This window comes from Schistocerca americana, chromosome 2, assembly GCF_021461395.2.
Source record: "Schistocerca americana isolate TAMUIC-IGC-003095 chromosome 2, iqSchAmer2.1, whole genome shotgun sequence".
Classification (NCBI taxonomy): domain Eukaryota; kingdom Metazoa; phylum Arthropoda; class Insecta; order Orthoptera; family Acrididae; genus Schistocerca; species Schistocerca americana.
Genome location: NC_060120.1, coordinates 80019047 through 80042678, shown reverse-complemented (window position 1 = coordinate 80042678; position 23632 = coordinate 80019047). Strand labels below are relative to the sequence as shown.

General features: G+C 37.2%; 1 protein-coding gene across 1 annotated transcript in view; it reads right to left on the bottom strand.

Moving 5' to 3' along the window:
* Window positions 1-849: 849 nt before the first annotated feature.
* LOC124593793 overlaps window positions 850-23632 on the bottom strand; it is a 298108-nt gene continuing 275325 nt past the window's right edge. The window contains exons 21-26 of the mRNA XM_047132142.1: window positions 21753-21991; window positions 19756-20095; window positions 15354-15580; window positions 10716-10913; window positions 8505-8666; window positions 850-4178 (exon numbers count right to left, since the gene is read on the bottom strand). Coding sequence (XP_046988098.1) covers window positions 3966-4178; window positions 8505-8666; window positions 10716-10913; window positions 15354-15580; window positions 19756-20095; window positions 21753-21991 — 1379 coding nt within the window. The 3' untranslated portion in view covers window positions 850-3965. The remainder of the gene's footprint in view (window positions 4179-8504; window positions 8667-10715; window positions 10914-15353; window positions 15581-19755; window positions 20096-21752; window positions 21992-23632) is intronic.

The following is a 23632-nucleotide window of genomic DNA, read 5'->3' as shown; positions in this document are numbered from 1 at the left end:
TTAGTTAACTGCAAGAGTGTCCATGATAAGGTCCCAGAATTGGTCTCACTTATTAATGTAATAAGGCCCATGAAGTTTTAGAATCAGAAAGCTTGCAGAAACCAGAATTGAGCTAAATGAACCAAGACATTTTACTCCCCCCCCCCCCCCCCCCCCCCCCCCAAAAAAAAAAATGTTTCATTGGCCTATTAAGAGAAAAGTAGATAACAGTAACACCATTTCTAATCTGACAAGTTCTTCCTGTTATTTTTTTATACATAAAGCTACTTCGAAGTTTTCATCATTGTACCGAGCGAGGTGGCGCAGTGGTTAGACACTGGACTCGCATTCGGAAGGACGACGGTTCAATCCCGCGTCCGGCCATCCTGATTTAGGTTTTCCGTGATTTCCCTAAATCACTCCAGGCAAATGCCGGGATGGTTCCTCTGAAAGGGCACGGCCGACTTCCTTCCCCATCCTTCCCTAATCCGATGAGACCGATGACCAAGCTGTCTGGTCTTCCCCAAACCACCCAACCAACCATCATCATTGTAGCGTCTATTGCAATTAATATCTCAGTGTATGAGACAGTCATTATTCACATGATGGTGGCTTAAATAGTGAAAAGTCATATATTGAAGAAATAAAATGATGTTGCGGAATGTTAAGCAAGTGTTCCTTTTTTGTAATTACTATAAAAATATATTATCTTTTGTTTAACCATCACGTCAGTTTCCTTCCATAACTGAACTGCATAAACATATTATTACTATACCACAGAACTAATGCTACAATCTATTTATATTTGTAATTTACCAATACTTTATTCAGTTACATGCAGTGTGAAAGAAAAGCAATTTGATGATTTATTACAATTTGTGATTATGGCCTATGCTGTAATGCCTTTTAAAATGAATATACACGAGCATCCAACCTGAATACTTTGTTTTTCTATCATAAACATTGACTTGACATGGCTGAGTTTCTGGTTACACAGAATAGTGTTTCTACGTAAATTATGAGGCAGCAAGGCAAGAGAATTATGCACTGCTTGGTAAATTCTTATACAATTTAGAATATGTTTGAGGTAAGAAAGGCAAAAGGATAATAATGTATACAAAATTTTAAAGCATCAAAATTTTTCAATTTTATTTTACACTTTCTAAATGCACACAAGTGTGCACACAATATCTCTCACACATGTGAGTGCATGCTTGTGCCCGCCCACATATACATCACACACACACACACACACACACACACACACACACACACACACACACACACACTTTTTATATACAAAAAGTGGAGAATACTATTACATGTCTTATCTTTTCACCCTGCATTAATTTGTGAACATAAACTTTCTTTCTCTTTGTCTCTTTATATAGTTATATAATTTATATATTTAAATATTTATTTACTTCACTCATATAAGAATAAGTGAAAATTATAAAACAAAGAGAAGTTTCTTTCCATACTAATATAGTAATTATCTTCCAAAAGATCACAATAGTGAGACACTTAACTCCTTTAACAAACTGCTTTCCTCAGTAAAATACTCTTTACACATAGCACCTTGTTTGCAACATGGTAATAAATGACACTCATACCTCACCTTTTGTTTACAATATATTTCACTTGTTGAGTTTTATATAAAACATATTTGAAAATAATTTTAACAGCACCTAAATAAGACTGTGTAGCTCTTTCTGGTATAAGCGTAATTTGATACATTTATTTGTATAAATTTATAACAGTAAAATTAAGCTTAACTGTACAATCTATAAAAACTCATCCTGCAGACTGATAACTCTCATGCAGAGAATTATCTGCTGCTGCAACACCTCCATTATATGTCCAGGTCACAGACAATATACAACATAAACACACATTCTTCCCACAAGTACGTTATAATGAACAGTGAAATTAATACAATGAAAGGTCTGAAAAAGTTGAACTAAGAGAAATTCAGTATACCCAACTGATTCTAGGAAGTGGACTAGTTTAACAAGCATCTGCACAAGAAAATATACTTATGAACTAAGGAAAATACCATATGGCACATTTATACACCATACTCTGAACACATGAGAGTCAAACTGCATAGTCCTTCACCTGGTAACATAAGATGCGTTCTATTGTCTCTGACAACTAGAGAATGTTTTGTCCTCCTAGCACAAGGGCGGAGCTTCGTAAGGAAATTATATTAACAATGCTAGAACCATAGCACATGAAATGACACATTCAAGAACTGGACATTTCTTATGCTGATGTTAATACATATAAGGATATATGAAGGGATCTTGAGTTTCATAACGTATTTTATTTCCCTCACATTAGTAAAATAAGTTGACTATTGGATGAAACCAATGCACATGGGTACATTTGGAAAGTTATTTTTAATATTCTGAATGTAACTGGAGTAATTCAGTTTTTCATGACTATTATGCAACTATTATATAATGATACTAATTTTTACAACTCCTTACAAATCCACAGAACAGTTTACTAATGCTTTTCAGTAAAAATTAAAAATATTAAGCACTCTATACCATAATTTGGAAAGCAGAAAAATTACACAACCAATTTAAAAGATGGGTGGCAATTGGCTGCATACAGCCTACTTTCTGACTTTATTATTCTTCCATTTATCTTCAAATAAATTTTGACTAGTTGTGGTTCCTTACCGATTCATTTGATAAATTATTTTTGATTATCAAGAGTACTACCTCATTTATTTGTGACCAAAAGAGTACTAAGAGTGAAACAAACACAAATGCACAGGATGAGTCTACTTGCAAGAAAAGCAGTCTCAAAACGGAACAAACATTTGAAATGGCACCTGCTCTTAAATCATTCATCCCGCATTTTTAAGGGATATGTAACAAAATGAAGACCATTCCTATGTTACCAGTTAAGCTATAATCCACAACTTGTGATTGGAAATAATTTTAAAAAGTAAGGAAAGTGGTCCAGCTCCCTAAGAAATCAGAAGAAAAAGTAACTTAGAAAAATAGTTCAACTTACTAGATCTCATTTTTATAAAACTAAAGTGTCCTTAAAAGTATTTTATTAATTTCTTTCTTTTTTCATTCTTTTTATCTATGGAAACAGTTGTCTGAAATGCAGTCTGCAGATTTTTTGAAAATCATTAACATACTACAGCAACAGCCCACAGTAATTTAAACAGTATACACACTACAGGCATTCAGTGAGAATTAGTACTGTACATAATTTGCACTACTAGCTGGTTCCCTTTCGAATGAAAAATTATACATGTATCAATATCTCTGATTGTTAACTTGTGATAGCGAAGGCGCATCAGAGACTGATGCAGGAAATCTACTATACATTAACAATGAGAGGAAAAAAATATACATCATCAATCTTTAAATATACAATATCTTTCTTTAAGACGCTTGCCAGTCTTTAGCTTATTGACACCTCAATCTTTCATTCTCAACTCTGTAACAGAATGTAGTAAATAAATCCCATCAATCTAGACTTTACTAGTGTGCAGTCTTTAAACAAGTGAATCACTATGTGATTCCAGGCACATGCAATCGTTCACTGGCTTGTTCCATTATATACAAGAATCTTCTGTGGTCAATAAAAATAAATACTATTTATATATGCAGAAGGCTGACAGGTATAATCTGATATAAATACACGAAACAGCATTGCACTTATTCTACATTCTGATCATCTTGCACACGATGTTAACTATGACTGTACCAACAGTATGCACAACAACATTTTAATATTTACATTCTCTGTTTGCATACCCACCCTCAGCTTTGAATACTAATAACACAGAGCCATCCCAGAACAATAAATACATTTGAAAAGTTTCTTTGTATGCAAAATTTTAAATTTTGAGCACACAGTCTGGATTTACAAATATGCTGCTAAATGTTCATGGAAAGTATTTAACAAAACAACACAGATGAGATATTCTGAAAGAGATTACGACTCTAAATTGTTCACATAACACCTGGTTCCATTGTAAGTTGTTTGCTTGTGGGATCATAATAGCCTGCTAAGTAGTATATATCATTATTATCATAAATAGTGGAGAACCTATGAGGTTCAGCACCCAGGCGTTGTATGTATGTTTCTAGTGGCAGCACTTCACATTTATGAGAGATTGTTTGAACATCATTTTCATCACTGTGTGGCGACTCAAACAATGCACCCTGAAATAAAACAATAAGCCTACTTGTAAAAAACGCTCAGCTTATTTTTCACAAAAATCTCAAATTACACAGATCAGAAAAATTAATAAATGCAGCACTCATCCTATGATAAGGGAAAATTATGAGCATAAGCCCACAAATTTTAATACTGCATTATTTTCTCAGAACATTCACCACATGACTACTTCTTACAAAGTTTTATTTTATCAATAAAATAAAACTACAGGACAGACACAGAATTATATAATGTTTCACTATAATTAACAGTCACAGTCCCCACACCATAGTCCATAATGGATGTAGCAAATATAAATTAAAAATGTTTCATAGAAGAGCATTTGGGTGTCAGTCTTGTTACTTACATTTTTTTATCCTTATTAGGAACTACAGATTTTCCTAAACATTGTATATGTTATTCATTCAGGAGAAGCAATGTCGTATCACTTTTACTGCCCCTTTTTTTATGTAGGTGCACTATCAGTTTGCCTTTTATTAATTTATTCACCCAGGGATTATCTCTCAATGATGCTGGATATGAACAATATAATTAAAATAAAATGCACAAATGGGAAATCCATGCAGCCAGAAACAGTGGTCATGTGTGTGAGAGTTTCATTTGTTTGTGTGTGTGTGTGTGTGTGTGTGTGTGTGTGTGTGTGTGTGTGTGTGTGTGTGCTCTGTGATCTAATTCAGAAGAACGCGTTTTAGCCAAAAGCTCACTTGTATAGCAGTCTTTTCTCGTGCCTGTCTGCAACTCAACTTTTCCGCAATATGATGAGTAGCAATCTATCCTTTTCAATATTCTCAAATATAAATAAAGACAGAAGTTGTATATATAATTTTTTAAACTGTTCTGTAGTTGATAATCTCCACAATATAGTGCTCCTTTCTTAAAACTCACTGCAAGTTTGAAGTACTATACCCTGAACGGGGCAGAACAATATGAGCAGATTATTTGTGGCATATAACGAGGCATGGAAATACTTGATATTTACGTTCAGACAAAGCATGAGACATCCGCTAGGAACAATAAAAGTGAAGTAGAGGCCAGTAAGACAAACTGTGTAAAATATTATAATACTGGGCGGTTGTAATTGTGGTGCAACTACTCATGGAGGTTGAGTGTGGGCTGTAATTATTGCATGGCAGTGAAACTTTGTAGATATGGTAACACATTAATGCAGAACCAATTTAAACTGGAAAACAAATTAGTTCCAGTCATGGCCACTAGGTGTAAACCTGGTTCTGTATGCAGTTTGCATGATGATGTGACATCCATACTGTCATTTGACAAGCAATAACATGAGTCAACAGTATGGCTATTGAGGAGAGACACTGTGTGTTATTAGTGAAACTGTTTTATGTGAACGGCAGCTATTACAGTGCTGCATTGAGAGAGTATCACCATCTGAAAGGTTTGAGGAGAGGCAGAATGTCATTAAATAATGAAATTAGAAAACATGGGTGAGCTTGGTGTGGCACGTGAAATAGGATGGCATCCTATCCTAATGACACTTATTGACAAGGTTGCTGTTGCTGTAATGACCATGCACCACATATCTCATGTAGTGCTACTGTCCGTGCAGTGTCACAAAAATTGTCCATCCCATGGCCAACTGTAAGCAAAGTTTGATGGTCTGTTTTACAATGGTACCCATACAAGATGCAGACGGTGCAGCAACCATAACATCATGATCTGCAGCAACATTCTGAATTTTCTCTTCAGTTTCTGTCTTGGATTGAAGTCAATGAATATCTACCAAGTTTTGCTACCATATGATAAGTACAGCACACACTGCCTCCATGAGTAGTTTAATTATAATCACACTGATTATGCAGTGAAAGACTGGAAATGTTCTTCACTGAATGACTAAGGTGATCAAACAGTTTTAAATGTGAGAATAACATGGCTCTCAAATTATGGCAGTAATGAAAACTAAAGAAGGATGAGGATATAGTCCTTCCTTTAAAAAATGCTCCTATGCAAAACAAAAAATGTAAGTGAAGCATTTGAAAATGTTCACTCACCTGCAATGGTGTATTTAAGGCCACGGAGTTACAAAATTTGGGGACGGACTATGAAGATGGTTCGAACAATGCACATATTGTTTGTAAGTAACATTACTATAGAAAAAGGGAGACATTGCATGCAATAAACAGAGTTTTCCTCATTGTCATTTATCAATTGGTGAATTTTGACTATAGTAAATCTGTATTTCCAATGTCTTTTTGTGCGATTCCTGAACATCACAATTAGAGATCATTTTCAGTCCTTTGATCTATGACACTTTCTCTGTTTCCTTTACTTCTGTTTTCACAGAAACCTGATTGTTTGCTAAGTGTGAAGTTTCATTCTCTTCAAGAGTACAGAAATATATAAAATAACTTAATAACCTTGTATGCAGCTACTGAAATTTCTTTCTTTGAGCTCAGCTGATACAATAAGTGGTCCAAGCCTTGGATGAGACAATACTCATATTGTCTGCTGGCACCGCCACACAGCAACTGTAGCCAAAACAGGCTTGTTTCCACTTGCCACAAGTTTTCTGATAGGGAGTGTGTCTTTTCCCTTCTTGGGACAACAGTTCACCTCATGCTTAGAGAAGCCAAAGGGCACAAATTTGCAATAAATGAACACCATATACTACAACAAGCCCAAGATTCCCTCACTATCTAAAGAGACAACATCTCCACCAGTCCAATTTGCAGTAGAAGGCAAGTCAATCATCATCAGGGAGACACAAGCAAGCATCCCACAATTAACTTCTCTACCTAACCTCACTGGCCACATAAAAAAAATTGTCAATGCTGCCCCTACAGACCAACCGAAGGAGGGGAGTTATCTTTTATTTCCTCCTGATGTTACGATATTATCAGCTGAAAACTTGGTAGACACCTGAAGATAGCACCTCCGCCAAGTACGTATAGTGCTTCACAGCTGCATCACCAAAGGTGTGCCTCAGGCTGTATGCCAGGATTTATGTGGACTCACATCAGTCTTTTCCAACTGGATGTTATCAGAGCTACTTATTTATCATCATGTCAATATTGTGAATCATTTGTGAACCTTGTTTGGAACTAGTTTGTGTACAGATTCTCAATTCAGTTACTTTCTTGCTGGTGGATTTATGCATTGGACTACATACCAAATGGACAAGTGTATTGTTTTTGTTTGTGACAATAATATGATTTGCAGAATATAGACATATGGTGAAGATTGAGGTTCTGAGGAAAAATATATCTTCTCATCATATCCTACAACCGAGTGTCCTGTTGGTCTAATTGTAGTACAGACAACCCCTCTATTATTTATAACTGAGGTTTGAAAGTCATAATGCTACCCATCATTACTCCAACATACTTCACAGTTGGTCAGCCCTGAAGTCATTCACCACCTCATGGCTCATTTAAAGCTTAGCACACCTCCACCATCTTAAGATGGAACAGGCTGACTTGTGCAATATTTAAATTTGGCTTAAAATGATTAAATCACAGAAATCACTGAGTATTTACAGAGGCCACAAGAGACCTTACAATGAGGCAGTTATTTTATCTCTGTGTGTTGTGATCTGCTCTTTAGATACTACTATCTGCTCCACATGTATGAGTTGGAATCACAAAACAAGTTATTTTATGGGTGTGACATTCAAAGAACACACAGCACTGAAATCAGTCCTGAATTCCTAATTAAAATAGAGATAATTTTTTCTGCACATTCTTTGAAAGGGGAGAATTTTACGGTAATGAAAAACCACTGGAAGAACTGTCAAGGGTAGTAAAAGTTTGATATGAAAACATGCGGATGAAAATACTATGTAACATCTGGTGACTATGCATAAAAGCGCCAGCAGAACCTCACAGCACCAGATGTGTATTACTGTTTATATTACACTTTACAAATGGAGATGTGCACGTTTTCATGAACAATCAGTAGCCACTTGTTAACAATAATGACAGAACAATCTAGTGGTTTTTCCTCTAGTGTTTATAGAGTGTGCATTTTATTTTTACTATTACAGTCTCCTTGTGGCATCTTGAGTAGCCCCCAAATATCCCAATGTATGGTAGATATGAATGCCTTTGAACACTTCTGGGGCGTTAAGGATTTACACATTTTATCAGTCCATATCCTCACCATAAACACATTTCATTTGTACAGAAGATAACATTCATTCCCACCCCTCCATCCCTCACCCCTCCCCATCCACACACACTTTCCTTTGCTACTACATGGTATTTTTTAAAAGTATGGATTTTGAGTATGAAAAATTCTGTAAAAGTGTCTATTAATGTAAGCCAATGAAAAAATTATTAATTAAAACTCACGGGATATTTTAGAGGTGCACATCCATTAGTCTCTTCTGGATGGTAAAACCATTTGACACGTACTACCATGTTAGTACCCCAAGCTTCCCACATTGATTCTATGCGACCAATGTATGGACGATCAGGTCTTCCAGTTGACAGAAAAACTGCACAGTCACCAACCTATAACAAAATTTTATTATACTTATACCAGTTTCTTATTTATTTCAACTATTTTATATTCTGCCCTGACATACTGGTATGCAAGTTTCTGTTCAGGTAAAGGAAAATAACATTTCACTTTGCAGTGACAAATTTACAAGGCAAATCTACAAGCAATAAAAGCTTATCCATTCTGTTCTGTTAACAGTATCAGTAACAACAAATGACAAGTAGTAACTTTTGTTTTGACAACGCATTCTTTAAACACAGAAATCTGGCATTTCTTTTTTGTGTTCATTACCTAAATGCTTCTCATCTGTTTGAATGAAGTTATGAGCCTTCTTTCTTGAATGACACAAGTTCCACCAAAAATGTGTAATTACAGATAATACTGAAACTTCCTGGCAGATTAAAACTGTGTGCCCGACCGAGACTCGAACTCGGGACCTTTACCTTTCGCGGGCAAGTGCTCTACCAACTGAGCTACCGAAGCACGACTCACACCCGGTACTCACAGCTTTACTTCTGCCAGTACCTCGTCTCCTACCTTCCAAACTTTACAGAAGCTCTCCTGCGAACCTTGCAGAACTAGCACTCCTGAAAGAAAGGATATTGCGGAGACATGGCTTAGCCACAGCCTGGGGGATGTTTCCAGAATGAGATTTTCACTCTGCAGCGGAGTGTGCGCTGATATGAAACTTCCTGGCAGATTAAAACTGTGTGCCCGACCGAGACTCGAACTCGGGACCTGGTTTTAATCTGCCAGGAAGTTTCATATCAGCGCACACTCCGCTGCAGAGTGAAAATCTCATTCTACAGATAATACTGTTTATTCATGTCAAACCTCTGGCCATTATTGACAGTGGAACTATTTTTAAGTGGCCTTACAGGTGCACATCACAAATACACATATGATTTTCAAAAGGTCCTCACAACAATGACCACATGTAACCAACCACATGTTTATTCCTCAACTTGCAATCAGTAGCATTAGTAAAAACCCCCACAAAATCCATTAAAATTGCACTTTTGGCAAAGAATCAATCACTGAACAGAACCATATGTAAATATACTCATCAAAAACTGGCATCACATAACATACACAAATAAATTATTAAACTTTTATATGCATTATAAATAATGTGCAGATAGTCCACAATGGTGTTGTGGAATAAATAAATGTGATTACTATTAGGCATATGAGGATTCTGAGTTTTTACAGCATAATCACTGCAGTGTAAGGTGATGAACATCTTTCGCTTCAATGGATAACTTTACTTAATCAATGTACAAAACCCAACACTCCTTACACCATTTTCACTTTTTGACAACAGTCAGCATCCAAATGTGCCTTTACTGGTCAATGCCAGTTCTTTCTAATGAGATCTACGAGTACTGTCTACTACCTTTATACTTCTCTTGACGGGTGTATATTATTGTTCTAGAAAAGAAATTATTCTTTCATCTTTACCTAAGATCGTCAGTTCTCTATGATTAAAATCATGACCCACTGTGAGATGGTACAGCTGTTAAAGCATTCAACTTGCATTTGGGAGAAACAGGCCCATCATGGCAACCAGATTTGGGTTATTGCAGTTTCCCTTCATCAGTGCTATGATTCTTTCCCTATCCTTGTCTTATCTACAACTGTACTTCATCTCTGATGACTCCGTTGTTGACACAACAATGAACTCTTACTTTTCTTTCATTGTAAGAAATACTATGAATTTTCCTACACTACTTATGACTGAAAAGAACAGCAGTAAAAATCACAATTAACTTTTTTAATGTAACTGTGGACACTTCTCCCTCAGAAGGATATTTTGAATATCCATCAGGATATTTCGTCCATTTTGCATTCATTATTGTACAGTACAGTTTCTCTGTTGCTATGTAGAATGCCTTTAGTAAATATTTCAGCATTGTAACAAGTTTCTAATCTATAATTTTGAGAATAGTTGTTCAAGCAGAGTTTTGAATGGCTACAGCACTTTTTGCCAACAATTATGTGCAACCATATTTGACTAGCCGATGAGAACACAACATAAGAAATTGTCAGGAGAGACTCACCCTGATACTCTCCTTGCCCCGTTGGATAGCTTTGTAGAACTCTTTACGTCCTCGTCCTTTAGCTCCAGGTCGCTTGAAACCTCTTCCTGACCAACCCCATAACTGTCTAGCTGGTAGGAATGCTGCCATTTTGCTTCGACTCTCGACTGATGGCTGTCTGTCACGACACTTCTTAGGCTTCACAATCTCTTTCTCCTTCTGTAAACATTACACAACAAAGTTCTTAAATCAGTAAAATTACCCACATATTAAAACAGCAGTGAAAGGCCACGTTTTATTTTCATACACAACATCCATTACAATCACCACATCATAGTTTATTTTCCTCCATTACCATGAACACATGAAACCCAATCTGGTATGGACACAATATTGTTTTATTGTGTGTTGGCAGGAAGAGAGGAGGAGGAGCCTCACACACACACACACACACACACACACACACACACACACACACACAAAATACAATAGACATGACAAGAAGTAAAGACCATCTTGAATGTTTTGTTGTTGATCTACATCTACATCGATACTCTGCAAGCCACCATGCGGTGCACGGCAGAGGGTTCCCTGTACTAGTACTAGTCATTTCCATTCCTGTTCCACTCAAATCGAGCAAGGGAAAAACGAATGTCTTTATGCCTCGGTGTGAGCCACAATGTCTCGTATCTTATCTTCTACATCTACATCTACATACATACTCCGCAATCCACCATACGGTGCGTGGCGGAGGGTACCTCGTACCACAACTAGCATCTTCTCTCCCTGTTCCATTCCCAAACAGAACGAGGGAAAAATGACTGACTATATGCCTCTGTACGAGCCCTAATCCCTCTTATCTTATCATTGTGGTCTTTCCACGAAATATAAGTTGGCAGCAGTAAAATTGTACTGCAGCCAGCCTCAAATGCTGGTTCTCTAAATTACCTCAGTAGCGATTCACGAAAAAGACTCCCACCCGAGTTCCTGAAGCATTTCCGTAACACTCGCGTGATGATAAAACCTACCAGTAACAAATCTAGCAGCCCGCCTCTGAATTGCTTCTATGTCCTCCCTCAATCCGACCTGATAGGGATCCCAAACACTCGAGCAGTACTCAAGAATAGGTCGTATTACTGTTTTATAAGCGATCTCCTTTACAGATGAACCATATCTTCCCAAAATTCTACCAAAGTTGACTATCCGCCTTCCCCACAACTGCCATTACATGCTTGTCCCACTTCATATCGCTCTGCAATGTTACGCCCAAATATTTAATCGACGTGACTGTGTCAAGCGCTACACTACTAATGGAGTAGTCAAACATTACAGGATTCTTTTTCCTATTCATCTGCATTAATTTACGTTTATATATATTTAGAGTTAGCTGCCATTCTGTACACCAATCACAAATCCTGTCCAAGTCATCTTGTATCCTCCTACAGTCACTCAACGACGACACCTTCCTGTACACCACAGCATCATCATCAGCAAACAGCAGCACATTGCTATCCACCCTATGCAAAAGATCATTTATGTAGGTAGAAAACAACAGTGGACCTACTACACTTCCCTGGGGCACTCCAGATGATACCCTCATCTCCGATGAATACTCACCATCGAGGACATCATACTGGGTTCGATTACTTAAGAAGTCTTCGAGCCACTCACATACTTGGGAACCAATCCCATATACTTGTACCACCGAGTCAAACGCTTTCCAGAAGTCAAGGAATATGGCATCTGTCTGATACCCTTCATCCATGGTTCGCAAGATATCATGTGAAAAAAGGGCGAGTTGCATTTCGCAGGAGTGATGCATTCTAAAGCCGTGCTGATGCATGGACAGCAACTTCTCTGTCTCAAGGAAATTCATTATATTCGAATTGAGAATATGTTCGAGAATCCTGCAACAAACCGATGTTAAGGATATTGGTCTGTAATTTTGATGCTCTGTCCTTCTACACTTCTTATATACAGGCGTCACCTGCACTTTTTTCCAGTGGTCTTTATGAGCAATGTATGTTGGTGGCAGTAGAATCATTTGGCAGACAGCTTCAAATGCTGGTTCTCTAAATTTTTCATAGTGTTTCTAGAAAAGAACGTCTCCTCCCATCCAGGGATTTCCATTTGAGTTCCCGAAGCACCTCCGTAACACTTACGTGTTGTTCGAACCTACTGTTAATGAATCTTAACAGCCCACCTCTGATCTTCTTTGATGTCTTTCTTCAATCTGACCTTGTACAGATCCCAAACACCCGAGCAGTACTCAAGAGTACATCCCACCAGTGCCCTATATGCAGTATCCTTTACAGGTGAACCACTCTTCCCTCAAATTTTCCCAATAAACCCAAGTTGACCATTCGCCTTCCCTACCACAGTTCTCACATTGTCATTCCATTTCATATCCCTTTGCAATGTTACACCCAGATATTTAAAAGATTTCACTGTGTCAAGCAGGACACTAGTGATATTTTACCCAAACCTTACAGATTTGTTCCTCCTACTCATCTGAAGTGACACAGAGGGAGAAGCCACACACAGGATGAACCTTTTTCAAATAGTCACTGCCTCCCATTAGATAAAATGTGTGATTCGTCACTGTGGGGAAAGGGGAAGAGCACTAGAACAGAAAACCACTCAGACAAAATAAAAAAGGGGAGTAATATCACATGAAAGTTTAAAAATGTTCCACATCTGGTTCATAACTACTTAAAATGTAGGTTATAAATAGCTATTAAGTGTAGGTGCAACTTTTCACCTTCTGGCTTCTTTCTCAACACCCCCCCCCCCCCCCCCCCTCCTTTTCCATGTTAAAACTCAAAACTGAGTTCACTAGAGATTGAGTATTAGCCTATCTGCACAATCATTCAAGAAGGACTCCAGTGTTGTATTGTAAAAGGAACAATGCAAGTATTCAATTGAATCAACAGGGGCTCTGGAATACCAACACCAAGGTGACCAACATAAGTTTCAGATAACCTTTTCTGACAAGTATCTCTTGTTACCAAATAGTGAATTTGGCTGTGACTGGTGATGGTACTGGATCCCAGTCTGACAGCATGAGTGATGGCAGGCCTGATTGCTTGAAAATGGGTCTATGGCCCTGAAAATGTTAGCAAGAAGTAAAGATAAGCAAATACAATAAAAAGAGTAGTTGCCAACCATTTTTTCCTAAGCCGTCTCTGATACCACGACATTTCTGATTTTCTAGTAGAATACTATGACTTGCACAATCAATGGATTTTATGTGACTTATTGAACACTAATCGGCAACATTTTTTCATGAAAATTTTGTGTAGTCTGCTTCATGAATTGAAAATGGCTTGTTCTTTTGAAATCTATATTAAGACTGATTAAATACCTTATTTTTGAGAGAGGGGTGTTGTGGTCCTCGAACACAATCTTTTCAGTACCTTCAGAGAGGAAGGAATTAGGGAGACTGATCAGTAATTATTAATATCTTTCATATTACCTTTCTTCTAAAGGGGCCTGGTAATAGCATTTTCAGTCCATCTGGAAACACACACTGTGATGTAACTGAATACACTGTACATATATATGAAGATGAGGATTTTACTAATTTACTTGAAATATTATCAGCTTTGTGAGAGTTTTTGCTTTTGAGAAAATTAGTTACATTCTTAATGTCTTGGGCAGATCATGGTCTAGTTGTGATACACCTCTACATATGTGACAGTTTTTCTTACATGTATTCTATTACCTGTCCATGCCACACATTGGCTAGTACACTGTTATCATTTATTACTTGGCTGCTTTCTTTTATAACAAACTCCTAATATTCCTTAACAGATTTCCCAGTTTCTCTTTTAACTGTTACCCATATGGATTTAATTTAAATATCTGAATTATTAATTTCAGACGTTATACAGAGGCTTTTTAAACTGTTAATAATTTTCCTACAACACAGTATTTCTTGTCATATGAAATCAGACCTACTTAATTTTCTTTTTGTCTGGGTGTGACGGGGAAAGGGGGGGGGGGGGGGGGGTGTCAACGTTAGATACAACTACATTAAATTTCAGAACGACGTGCCACATGATACAGATTCCTCCAGTTAGCTTCCTTTATAGCTCCCATGAAACATTTTGCTACCATGTACTGATTACCCTAAATGTTTTCCATTACACCACTTTATTGTAATCAGGTAAATTATTTTGCTAGTTATGCACCATAGTGAGAGGCATTTCACCAGCAAATTGAAACCATTAAACTTCCTGGCAAAATTAAAATTGTGCTGGACCAGGACTCAAACCTGACACCTTTGCCTTAACACTGGCCAAGTGCTCTACTTGCTGAACTATCCAAGCACGACTCAAAACCAGTCCTCATAGCTCTTCTCCTACTTTCCAAAATTTATGGAAGTTCTCCTACAAATATGCTGTTTTATAGCTTGGAGACTTTAGATCGAACTTTCCCCTTCACATTTCTCACATTTTGAATTAATATTGTGACAGATATATTTTTTAACTATCTTCTTGTGAGACTTAAAGAAAATCTTGGCAAATGACACTGTGGCTGTCAGTTAATCACAAAGAATCAATAATTCACTGCATATTTTAATTATTTTCTTTCAGTTTAGAGTCAAGAATCCAATGTACCTGCCCCACTATAATAAGATGTAATTCCAGAAATTACCTTTGTCTTTGTAGCAGGCTGAGCAAGGTCTTCATCTACCTCACTTGTACTGCCACTGATGCTGTCTCCAGTGGTACTGCCACTGCTTGTTCCAACACCACTTGCACATGCATCACCAGATGTAGCAACATCTGTTTCTTGACATTTATCTGGATACTGGCCGTCAGATACATGCACAATCCCATCAGCAGGTGAGGCCTGAGATGCACCATCTGTACTGGTGTGGCCTATAATTGCAGAAAAGAAAATGTTAAGCTATGGGTGTAAATGCATTTAACCTTTCAGTACACAAAAATGTCTGATGACTACCACAATCTTTTAAAAGTAATCAAAAGATAAAGTCTGTAGTGTAACTACATAGCTATGTTCTCTTAAAATTACTCTGTAGCAGTGTGTGTGAAACTGAAGAACAATTACTCCAGTTTCTGCTCCTATGGAATCTTGGGATAATCACTGCACTGTGATACCCTGAACTAGAAAATGTGTTGTTATTGTCTATGGCATGTTATTTGGCAACACTATTCTATCCCACACTCAGCTTTAGATGAGTCGCAGCCTTTCTTCATCCTCAAATTGTTTTAATCACCATTTTAATGGCAACTTAAAAACTGCATACTAGTGAAATATGTTTTTGTAAATAGTCACAAGATACATATACGAATACGTCTTTTATTCTTTTGAAATGAGTACACTGTCACACTACTTCCTATTAATGTATATTAATTTTAACTTTCTGCTTTCAGTTTTCCTCTCAATACATTTTATATGTATTGGGATTACTTTCACCTTCACACAAACAGTTTTCCTTAGAGCACTGGCCGAATACAGTTACGATATACACTAAGTGATCAAAAGTATCTGGACACCACCAAAAACATACGTTTTTCATATAAAGTGCATTGTGCTCCCACCTACTGTCAGGTACTACGTATCAGCAACCTCAGTAGTCATTAGACACTGTGAGGGAAGAATGGGGCACTCCGCAGAACTCACGGACTTCGAATGTGGTCAGGTGATTGGGCGTCACTTGTGTCATACGTCTGTACGTCCACACTCCAAAACATCCCTAGGCCCACTGTTTCCAATGTGATAGTGAAATGGAAACTTGAAGGGACACATACAGCACAAAAGCATACAAGGTGACCTTGTCTGTTGACTGACAGAGACTGCTGACAGTTGAATGTGTAAGAGGCAGACATCTATCCAGCCCATCACACAAGAATTCCAAACTGCATCAGGATCCAATGCAAGTACTATGACAATTAGGCAGGAGGTGAGGAAACATAGATTTCATGGTCGAGGGGCTACTCATAAGCCACACATAACACTGGTAAATGCCAAATGATCCTTCACTCGGTGTAAGGAGCGTAAACATTGGATGACTGAACAGTGGAAAAACGTTGTGTGGAGTGATGAATCGCAGTACACAATGTGGCGATCCAATGACAGGGTGTGGGTAAGGCGAATTCCGGGTAAACGTCATCTGCCAGCGTATGTAGTGCCAGCAGTAAAGTTTCGAGGCAGTGGTGTTATGGTGTGGTCGTATTTTTCATGGAAGGGGCTTGCACTCCTCGTTGTTTTGCATGGCACTATCAGAACACAGGCCTACATTAATGTTTTAAGCACCTTCTTGCTTCCACTGTTGAAGAGCAATTTGGGGATGGCGATAGCATGCTTTCAACATGATCAAGCACCTGTTCATAATGTACGGCCTGTGGCGGGGATTGTTATATGACAAAAACATCCCTGTAATGGACTGACCTACACAGAGTCCTGACCTGAATCATACAGAACACTTTTGGGATGTTTTGGAACACCAACTACATGCCAGGCCTCACCAACTGACATTGATACCTCTCCTCAATGCAGCACTCTGTGAAGAATCGGCCTGCCATTCCCCATGAAACCTTCCAGTACCTGATTGAACATATGCCTACGAGAGAGGAAGCTGTCATCAAGGCTAACGGTGGGCCAACACCATATTGAATTCCAGCATTACCAATGGAGGGTGCCACGAACTTTTAAGTCATTTTCAGCCAGGTGCCCGGTTACTTTTGATTACATAGTGTATGTATTTGTTTATGAACAAGTCAAAGTAAACAAAACATATGAGAAACAATTGTCTCCTACCAATGGCCAGTTCTGCTTGTCTCCTCTGCATTAAAACACATAGGACTCTGCACCACAGAGAAACTCTTGAGTACAGATTTGGAACAACAGAAAAAGTTAGGTAAAAGGTATTGGCGGTGGTTATGCGATTAGACACTTTAGAGTTACTGGCTTTCTTGCATAATCTTCGTAATACAAATGCAACTGTTTGACATCCAGGAAATTTACATCCTTAAGAAAATATTATTTAATTACAATTATTTTTTTAAAAACAGGTTTTAAATAATACAATAAACAGTTAAATGTGAAACTACATTATTACACAAGCAGTCAAAGAAATTGAAATATCTTTGAGAAATAATTACACCTGACGGTTCAGAAAATGCAGCTGTAGAAAGCAGGTGTTCTAAAATGGAAGGTGCTTTTCATCTGTGCAAAGACTTATACAAAAGCAAAAGGTCTGTCTTTAAACCTAAAACTCTGTCATTATGACACCGCAATTAGACCATTAGCTTTGTATGCATTAGAATGTTTAAACATGATGAAGAAAGGACCACTACATAAACTTGAAATAAAAGGCCGGAAAAATTTGAGAAAATCCTTGGCCCTATCAAAGAAAACACAGAATTCCGCCGAAGACATAACTGTGAATTAAATGAACATACAGAAGATATTGTTACCAGCATGAGGAAGTGGAGAATGATGTTTTTGGTCATTGCATGCATTCATCAATTTCAAAAACAAAATCGTATTCAAAATGGGCAAGCCAAGTTAAAAAGGATTTACAGGAAGCTGTAATTTCATTTGATGACATTTAGGATCGAGAAGTTTTCAGAGAAAAAAGTCAAAATTACTAAAATCCTTATTTTGCTTACTACGCCAGTTCCACGTTCCGCCTGCAAATGGTCAAAACAGAGAAAAGAAGCACAGTCAGCCAAAATGAAAATATACTGGCAAAAGAGAAAAAACCATCTGGGAAGAGGTAAAACTCTTCGTGGTCCATAGCAGGCCAAAATGACAGCAAAAAAAGTACAGCCCATGCACGCATTTATGTTCATATAATGCAATTACACATACAGCAAAATGCTGTATGTGGAAGACAATCTCACAAAATCAGAAACCAACAACTACTGCGACTATTTTATAACAAATTTTAGGCTTATGAGAAAAAACATTACTCCATACTTGAGGACACAAATGTATGTGGCAGACAAACAATGTGTTTTAAATTCTTCTTTTCAGTCTGCAATAACAAACATATATTTATTTAATGTAAGCATTTTCCGCTAAGAATAAGCCTGAATTCATTTGACTTCTTCAGAAAATTATTATTAGTGCATCAGTAAATCATGTTTTGTTTCCCAGCATCCAGCATGTTGCCATGCTTATAATTAAAATATGACATCACCTGGTAACGAATCTGTGCTGAAACTGGTCATTTTTGCTTTGTAACAATACAGAGGAGGCACTGAGTGACAGACATCCATGGACATTAAGTATACCAATCTATTATTAATGTTGGAGTATGATCTAAATGTACTCAGCTTCCAAGTACTAGTATAGTATTTTTAATGGATTGCTTGGGATTACACTATTATTAAACTGAACTTTCACTCTTCCATTACTGAAAAGATGCCAGATTTCATTTATCTTTATACTGATAGGTCAAAACATTCCCAAGGGGAATGTACTAGATGCAGACAATGGAGAAAAGAACAACAATTGATGATAAAATCTGTTGCTTCATTATAGCAGATGTAGATTTCAACTATTACATAGTCATCTTCAATGCACACAACAGGCGACATTCATTCAAAGCGTCATGTAATAAACAATATTGGTTGCTGTAGAACATACAGGGATTTATGTTTTGACTGTTGTGTTCTCCACAGTTACCTATATTGTTTATTACATGACACTTTGGATTAATGTCATCTAGTCTCATACGAAACCAGTCTCCCCCCCCCCCCCCCCCCCCCACCCCGGTCTCTCTCTCTCTCTCTCTCTCTCTCTCTCTCTCTCTCTCTGTCTGTCTGTCTGTCTGTCTGTCTGTGTGTGTGAGAGAGAGAGAGAGAGAGAGAGAGAGAGAGAGAGAGAGAGAGAGAGAGAGAATTATGAAAATAACTGGCAAACAATATTTCATCATACAGTTTATGCATATTCCAGTATTTATGAGAACACAGGCAGTTGCTCTACACATTTTGTATTTTTGATGTATGTGTTGAAATCAAAACCATTTGCTAAAAATTATCCATATCAGTTGAATTATTGGTGAAGGTGTTAATTTCCTTGCCTGATTTTGAAGTGGAATCACTGCCAGAGTCCCTTCTATGTCGATGTCTTCTCCGCCTATGTCGGCGGTGATGTCTCTTATGTCGACAATGTTCTTCACAGCAATGATGCTTCCTCCGTTTCTTCTTCAGCGCAACTCCTTCTGCCATAAGAACACCAGCACTGCATGATAATAAGCGCTTCAATTTATCACGGCGTCTTTTCTTCAGCCTACGGCGTTCCCTAAGACTGCTATTGTCCCCAACATCAAGTAATGTGGACCCAGATGATTGTTGAACAGAGGTTGTTTCATCTGTAGTAGTTCGACCATCACGATGCTGTGATGCAGTTTCTGACTGCTCCTGTATGAAAGTTATTAACAAAAAGTTAGTCAATTTCAGTGAAAAAGTGTTAATAATTGTTAGTCAAATAACATGAAATGCTTAATGTGTATTATGTAGCAATTAGTTATCACTGACTCACTCTTGTAACAAAATTAAATATCTAAGGAAGGGATGGATAAGGTTTTCCACAAATTACTGAAACACCAAAAGTGCAGTTAATACCAAACACAACAGATATCTATAAAGAATTTCAAAAAGGTTTTGAAAATAGACATCACCATCTGCTTGACAATCTGGGTCTAGACTGCTTAAAATGCTGAAAGAGATTGGCCTTACTACTCATTACTACAATTTCTTACCTTTGTTTCTGAAAGGGGAATAAATTTAATTATGTCAAATGCAGGAAGAACTACACGTATTCTGCTAGGAGAAAACTGTACCTACAACTCAAAAGAAAAAATTATCTGTAATAAATCTACTTTCTTAATCTTGTTTTATGAACTTTAAACAGTTATTAAGGCAGATGACAACCCACTTTTCTTCAATAGGAAAGGAAGAAACAAAAGTTTAAAATAATGGTGGAAATCACATGGGTTGCGGGTGTTAGATACGGGATTTTTGGGGGAGGGGAATTGACTTTTTTTTAGACATTATATTCCTTGGTTATCAATTTGAACTGAATGGCATTACGTGAAACAAAATGTATATTGCAGCAGAAAACCAAACTTCCTGGCACTAAGTTTGCTCAGTACAACACACAATTGGACATTGTTAATTGCCACACTATTGGGCTTTATTAATTGCTTTTGGGGCTGAAGCCACTAGTTATCCTTCAATTAGAACTTCAGTTATCTACAATAAGGATGTGTGAACCATGTTTTCACTCTCACATTAATGAACAATCTCTTGTGGCACTTGGATTGAGCCCAAAACCTTTATGTTGCAGTTTAAAGATACCTACTTCTCAACCATGTAAGCAAACATAACTTACAAGAAGCAATAATACTTTAATAATTATGAAGTTAACACCCAGAAAGAGATACATAACACTCTTATAAGTCTTCATCTGTTGTAACAAGAAAAGGATGTATAGTTTTGTAGTTCATGAATTCCTTTGCTTTTAACTATCCAGCTGAAAGATATTCATAGCCCTTATTGCAGTTTTGTTGACTTCTTTAATGTAGACAACTGATGATCAAAGGAACAATAACAGTGCTGATTCCCAAAACATTCAAGTGTTTTGCCAAATCATTCAACATATTTGCTTCTGACAAAACGCTGGTTAACTAGTATCACAAAGTGGGTGGCTTGAGGAAACATTACCTGAAGAACTCTATGCTAATAACTATAAATCAGTACACTGATTATTCTGTTAACGTGTACTGTTCTTTTCTAATCCCCCCCAAGTATGTGTCTTAGATTTTCATTATACAGTTTTTAACCAATTCCTTACAAATTGTGTCTCAAAAGCTATCAGTGGCAAAAACAATGTGCACAGAAGGATACAACTACATTAACAAAATGATCATCATCACTACTTGCATAAAAGCAGAAAACAGAGCAATTAGAAAACAACTGAAGATGAGGCTTAAGCAACATTTCACAAATACAACATGTTTAAATGTATATCATTCTTTTAAAGCAGGTATGTACAAATATAAGAAGAAAGATATACCTGCAACTGTGCTGTTGACCTACTCTCAGTGTCCACAGGAGAGGAGCATTTTCCTTTAGCAGTTTCAGTAATGCTGCTAGACAGATCAGGTTTTGGTGTGACTGTAGTCACTGTATTTGTACCAGTAACACCTGTTGTATCATTACTTATTCGGCGGTCTTTTGAATGGCTCTCACAGCTTGTTCCAGAATTACGTCGACGTCTTTTTCCTAAGCTCAGAAGAGGGTTTGGATCATACTCTGTAACATTCAAAATCACTTGTTTAAGTGCATTTGATTGTGTGAGCACATTTCAGAACAGGTTAAATAACACAATTCCAGCTTGATTTGAAGGTCTGAATTTGTATAAATCAAATAAGTCATTGTGATATTACATCCCAGAATTTTATTTATAAAAACTGTTCATCCTCACGAAGTTCTGTCATTCTACAAAGATACAGTAAGATGAACAGTCATTACATGAAAGACTTTACTCATATATGGAAGGGAATTAAATACAAGCAGCAGATGGATTACAGATAGACAGATATATAGATAGATAGATTATAGGTTCAGTTTACGTTCCATAGACCCAAAAATGAGATGATTCTCGTGGCTGTGGAATATGTCACAAGGAATAACATAAAACATTTGAATACATTTCTTACCACCCCGATCATTTGTCAGGAGATTGTCAAAATAGGTGAATGAATTATGGTAAACTGGAATACCTAATCTTGACTGTTGTGACCAAGTGCTGTCATAACTGAAATCTAACAGACATTTTAACTTAAGCTGTTCTAACAATCCCTGTTAAGATACTCATCTATAGAGTAGAAGGAGTTGCCTATCAAAAAGTCTAAACCATGCTTTATCTGAAACCAAGTTTCTAATGGTTGCTGGCAATGTATTGAAAATGTGTGTTCCTGATTACCGGTCCCTTTTTGAACCAAGACAAGTGATTTTATGTCTTTATGTACATAGGTCTTATTCCTAGTATTGATACTATGTATTGAGCTATTGGTTGGAAATAGAGATATATTACTTGCAACGAATTTCATTAAGGAATAAATATACTGAGAAGCGGTGGTTAGAACACAAATTCCTTGAACAGGTTTCTACACGATGTTCTTCAACTTACACCACAAATGATTCCTATTACAGGCTTTTGTCACACTAAAAACTTTTGTTCTGTTTGACGAGTTACCCTAACATATGATCCTGTGTGACACTCAAATGAAAGTAAGCAAAGTATGCAAGTTTTTTTTATATGTGTGTTTGCTACATCTGGCATCTTCTCACTGCAAATACAGACTTGTTTATGCACTTCAGCAATTTTATGGTATGCCCTTCCCAACTGAATTTATTACTGAGCTGTAATCCAGAAATTTAACACTGCCAATCTCTTAATCTTCATGTCTTAATATGTCATACACATGCTGGAAGGAAATCTCTTACAGGTTCTGAACTGCATGCAGTGGGTCTTTTCAAAGTTTAATGACAGCGAAAATTTGATAAGCAGTTATTTCTAAATCTGTACTTGGTTTGCTACTTATTACAATGTTTAATATAAACGGATAGTTAAAAAACCACTCACTAAGTGGTGGCAAAGGAACACACACACACACACACACACACACACACACACACACACACAAAGGATTTAACTTTTACAAGCTATCAGAACCAGTGGTTCCTTCTTCTGGGAGAAGAGTTGAAGGGGAAAGAACAGGGGTGAAGGAAAAGGACTGGAGAGGTTTAGGGAAAGGGGTACAATTCAGGAACGTCATCCAGATCCCCATTTCAGGAAAGACTTACCAGACAGGAAGAGAAGGAAAGACTCAGTCTTTCCTTCTTATCTCATTGATAACTCTCGCCTGGCCCGGGGTTCTAGGTGACTTT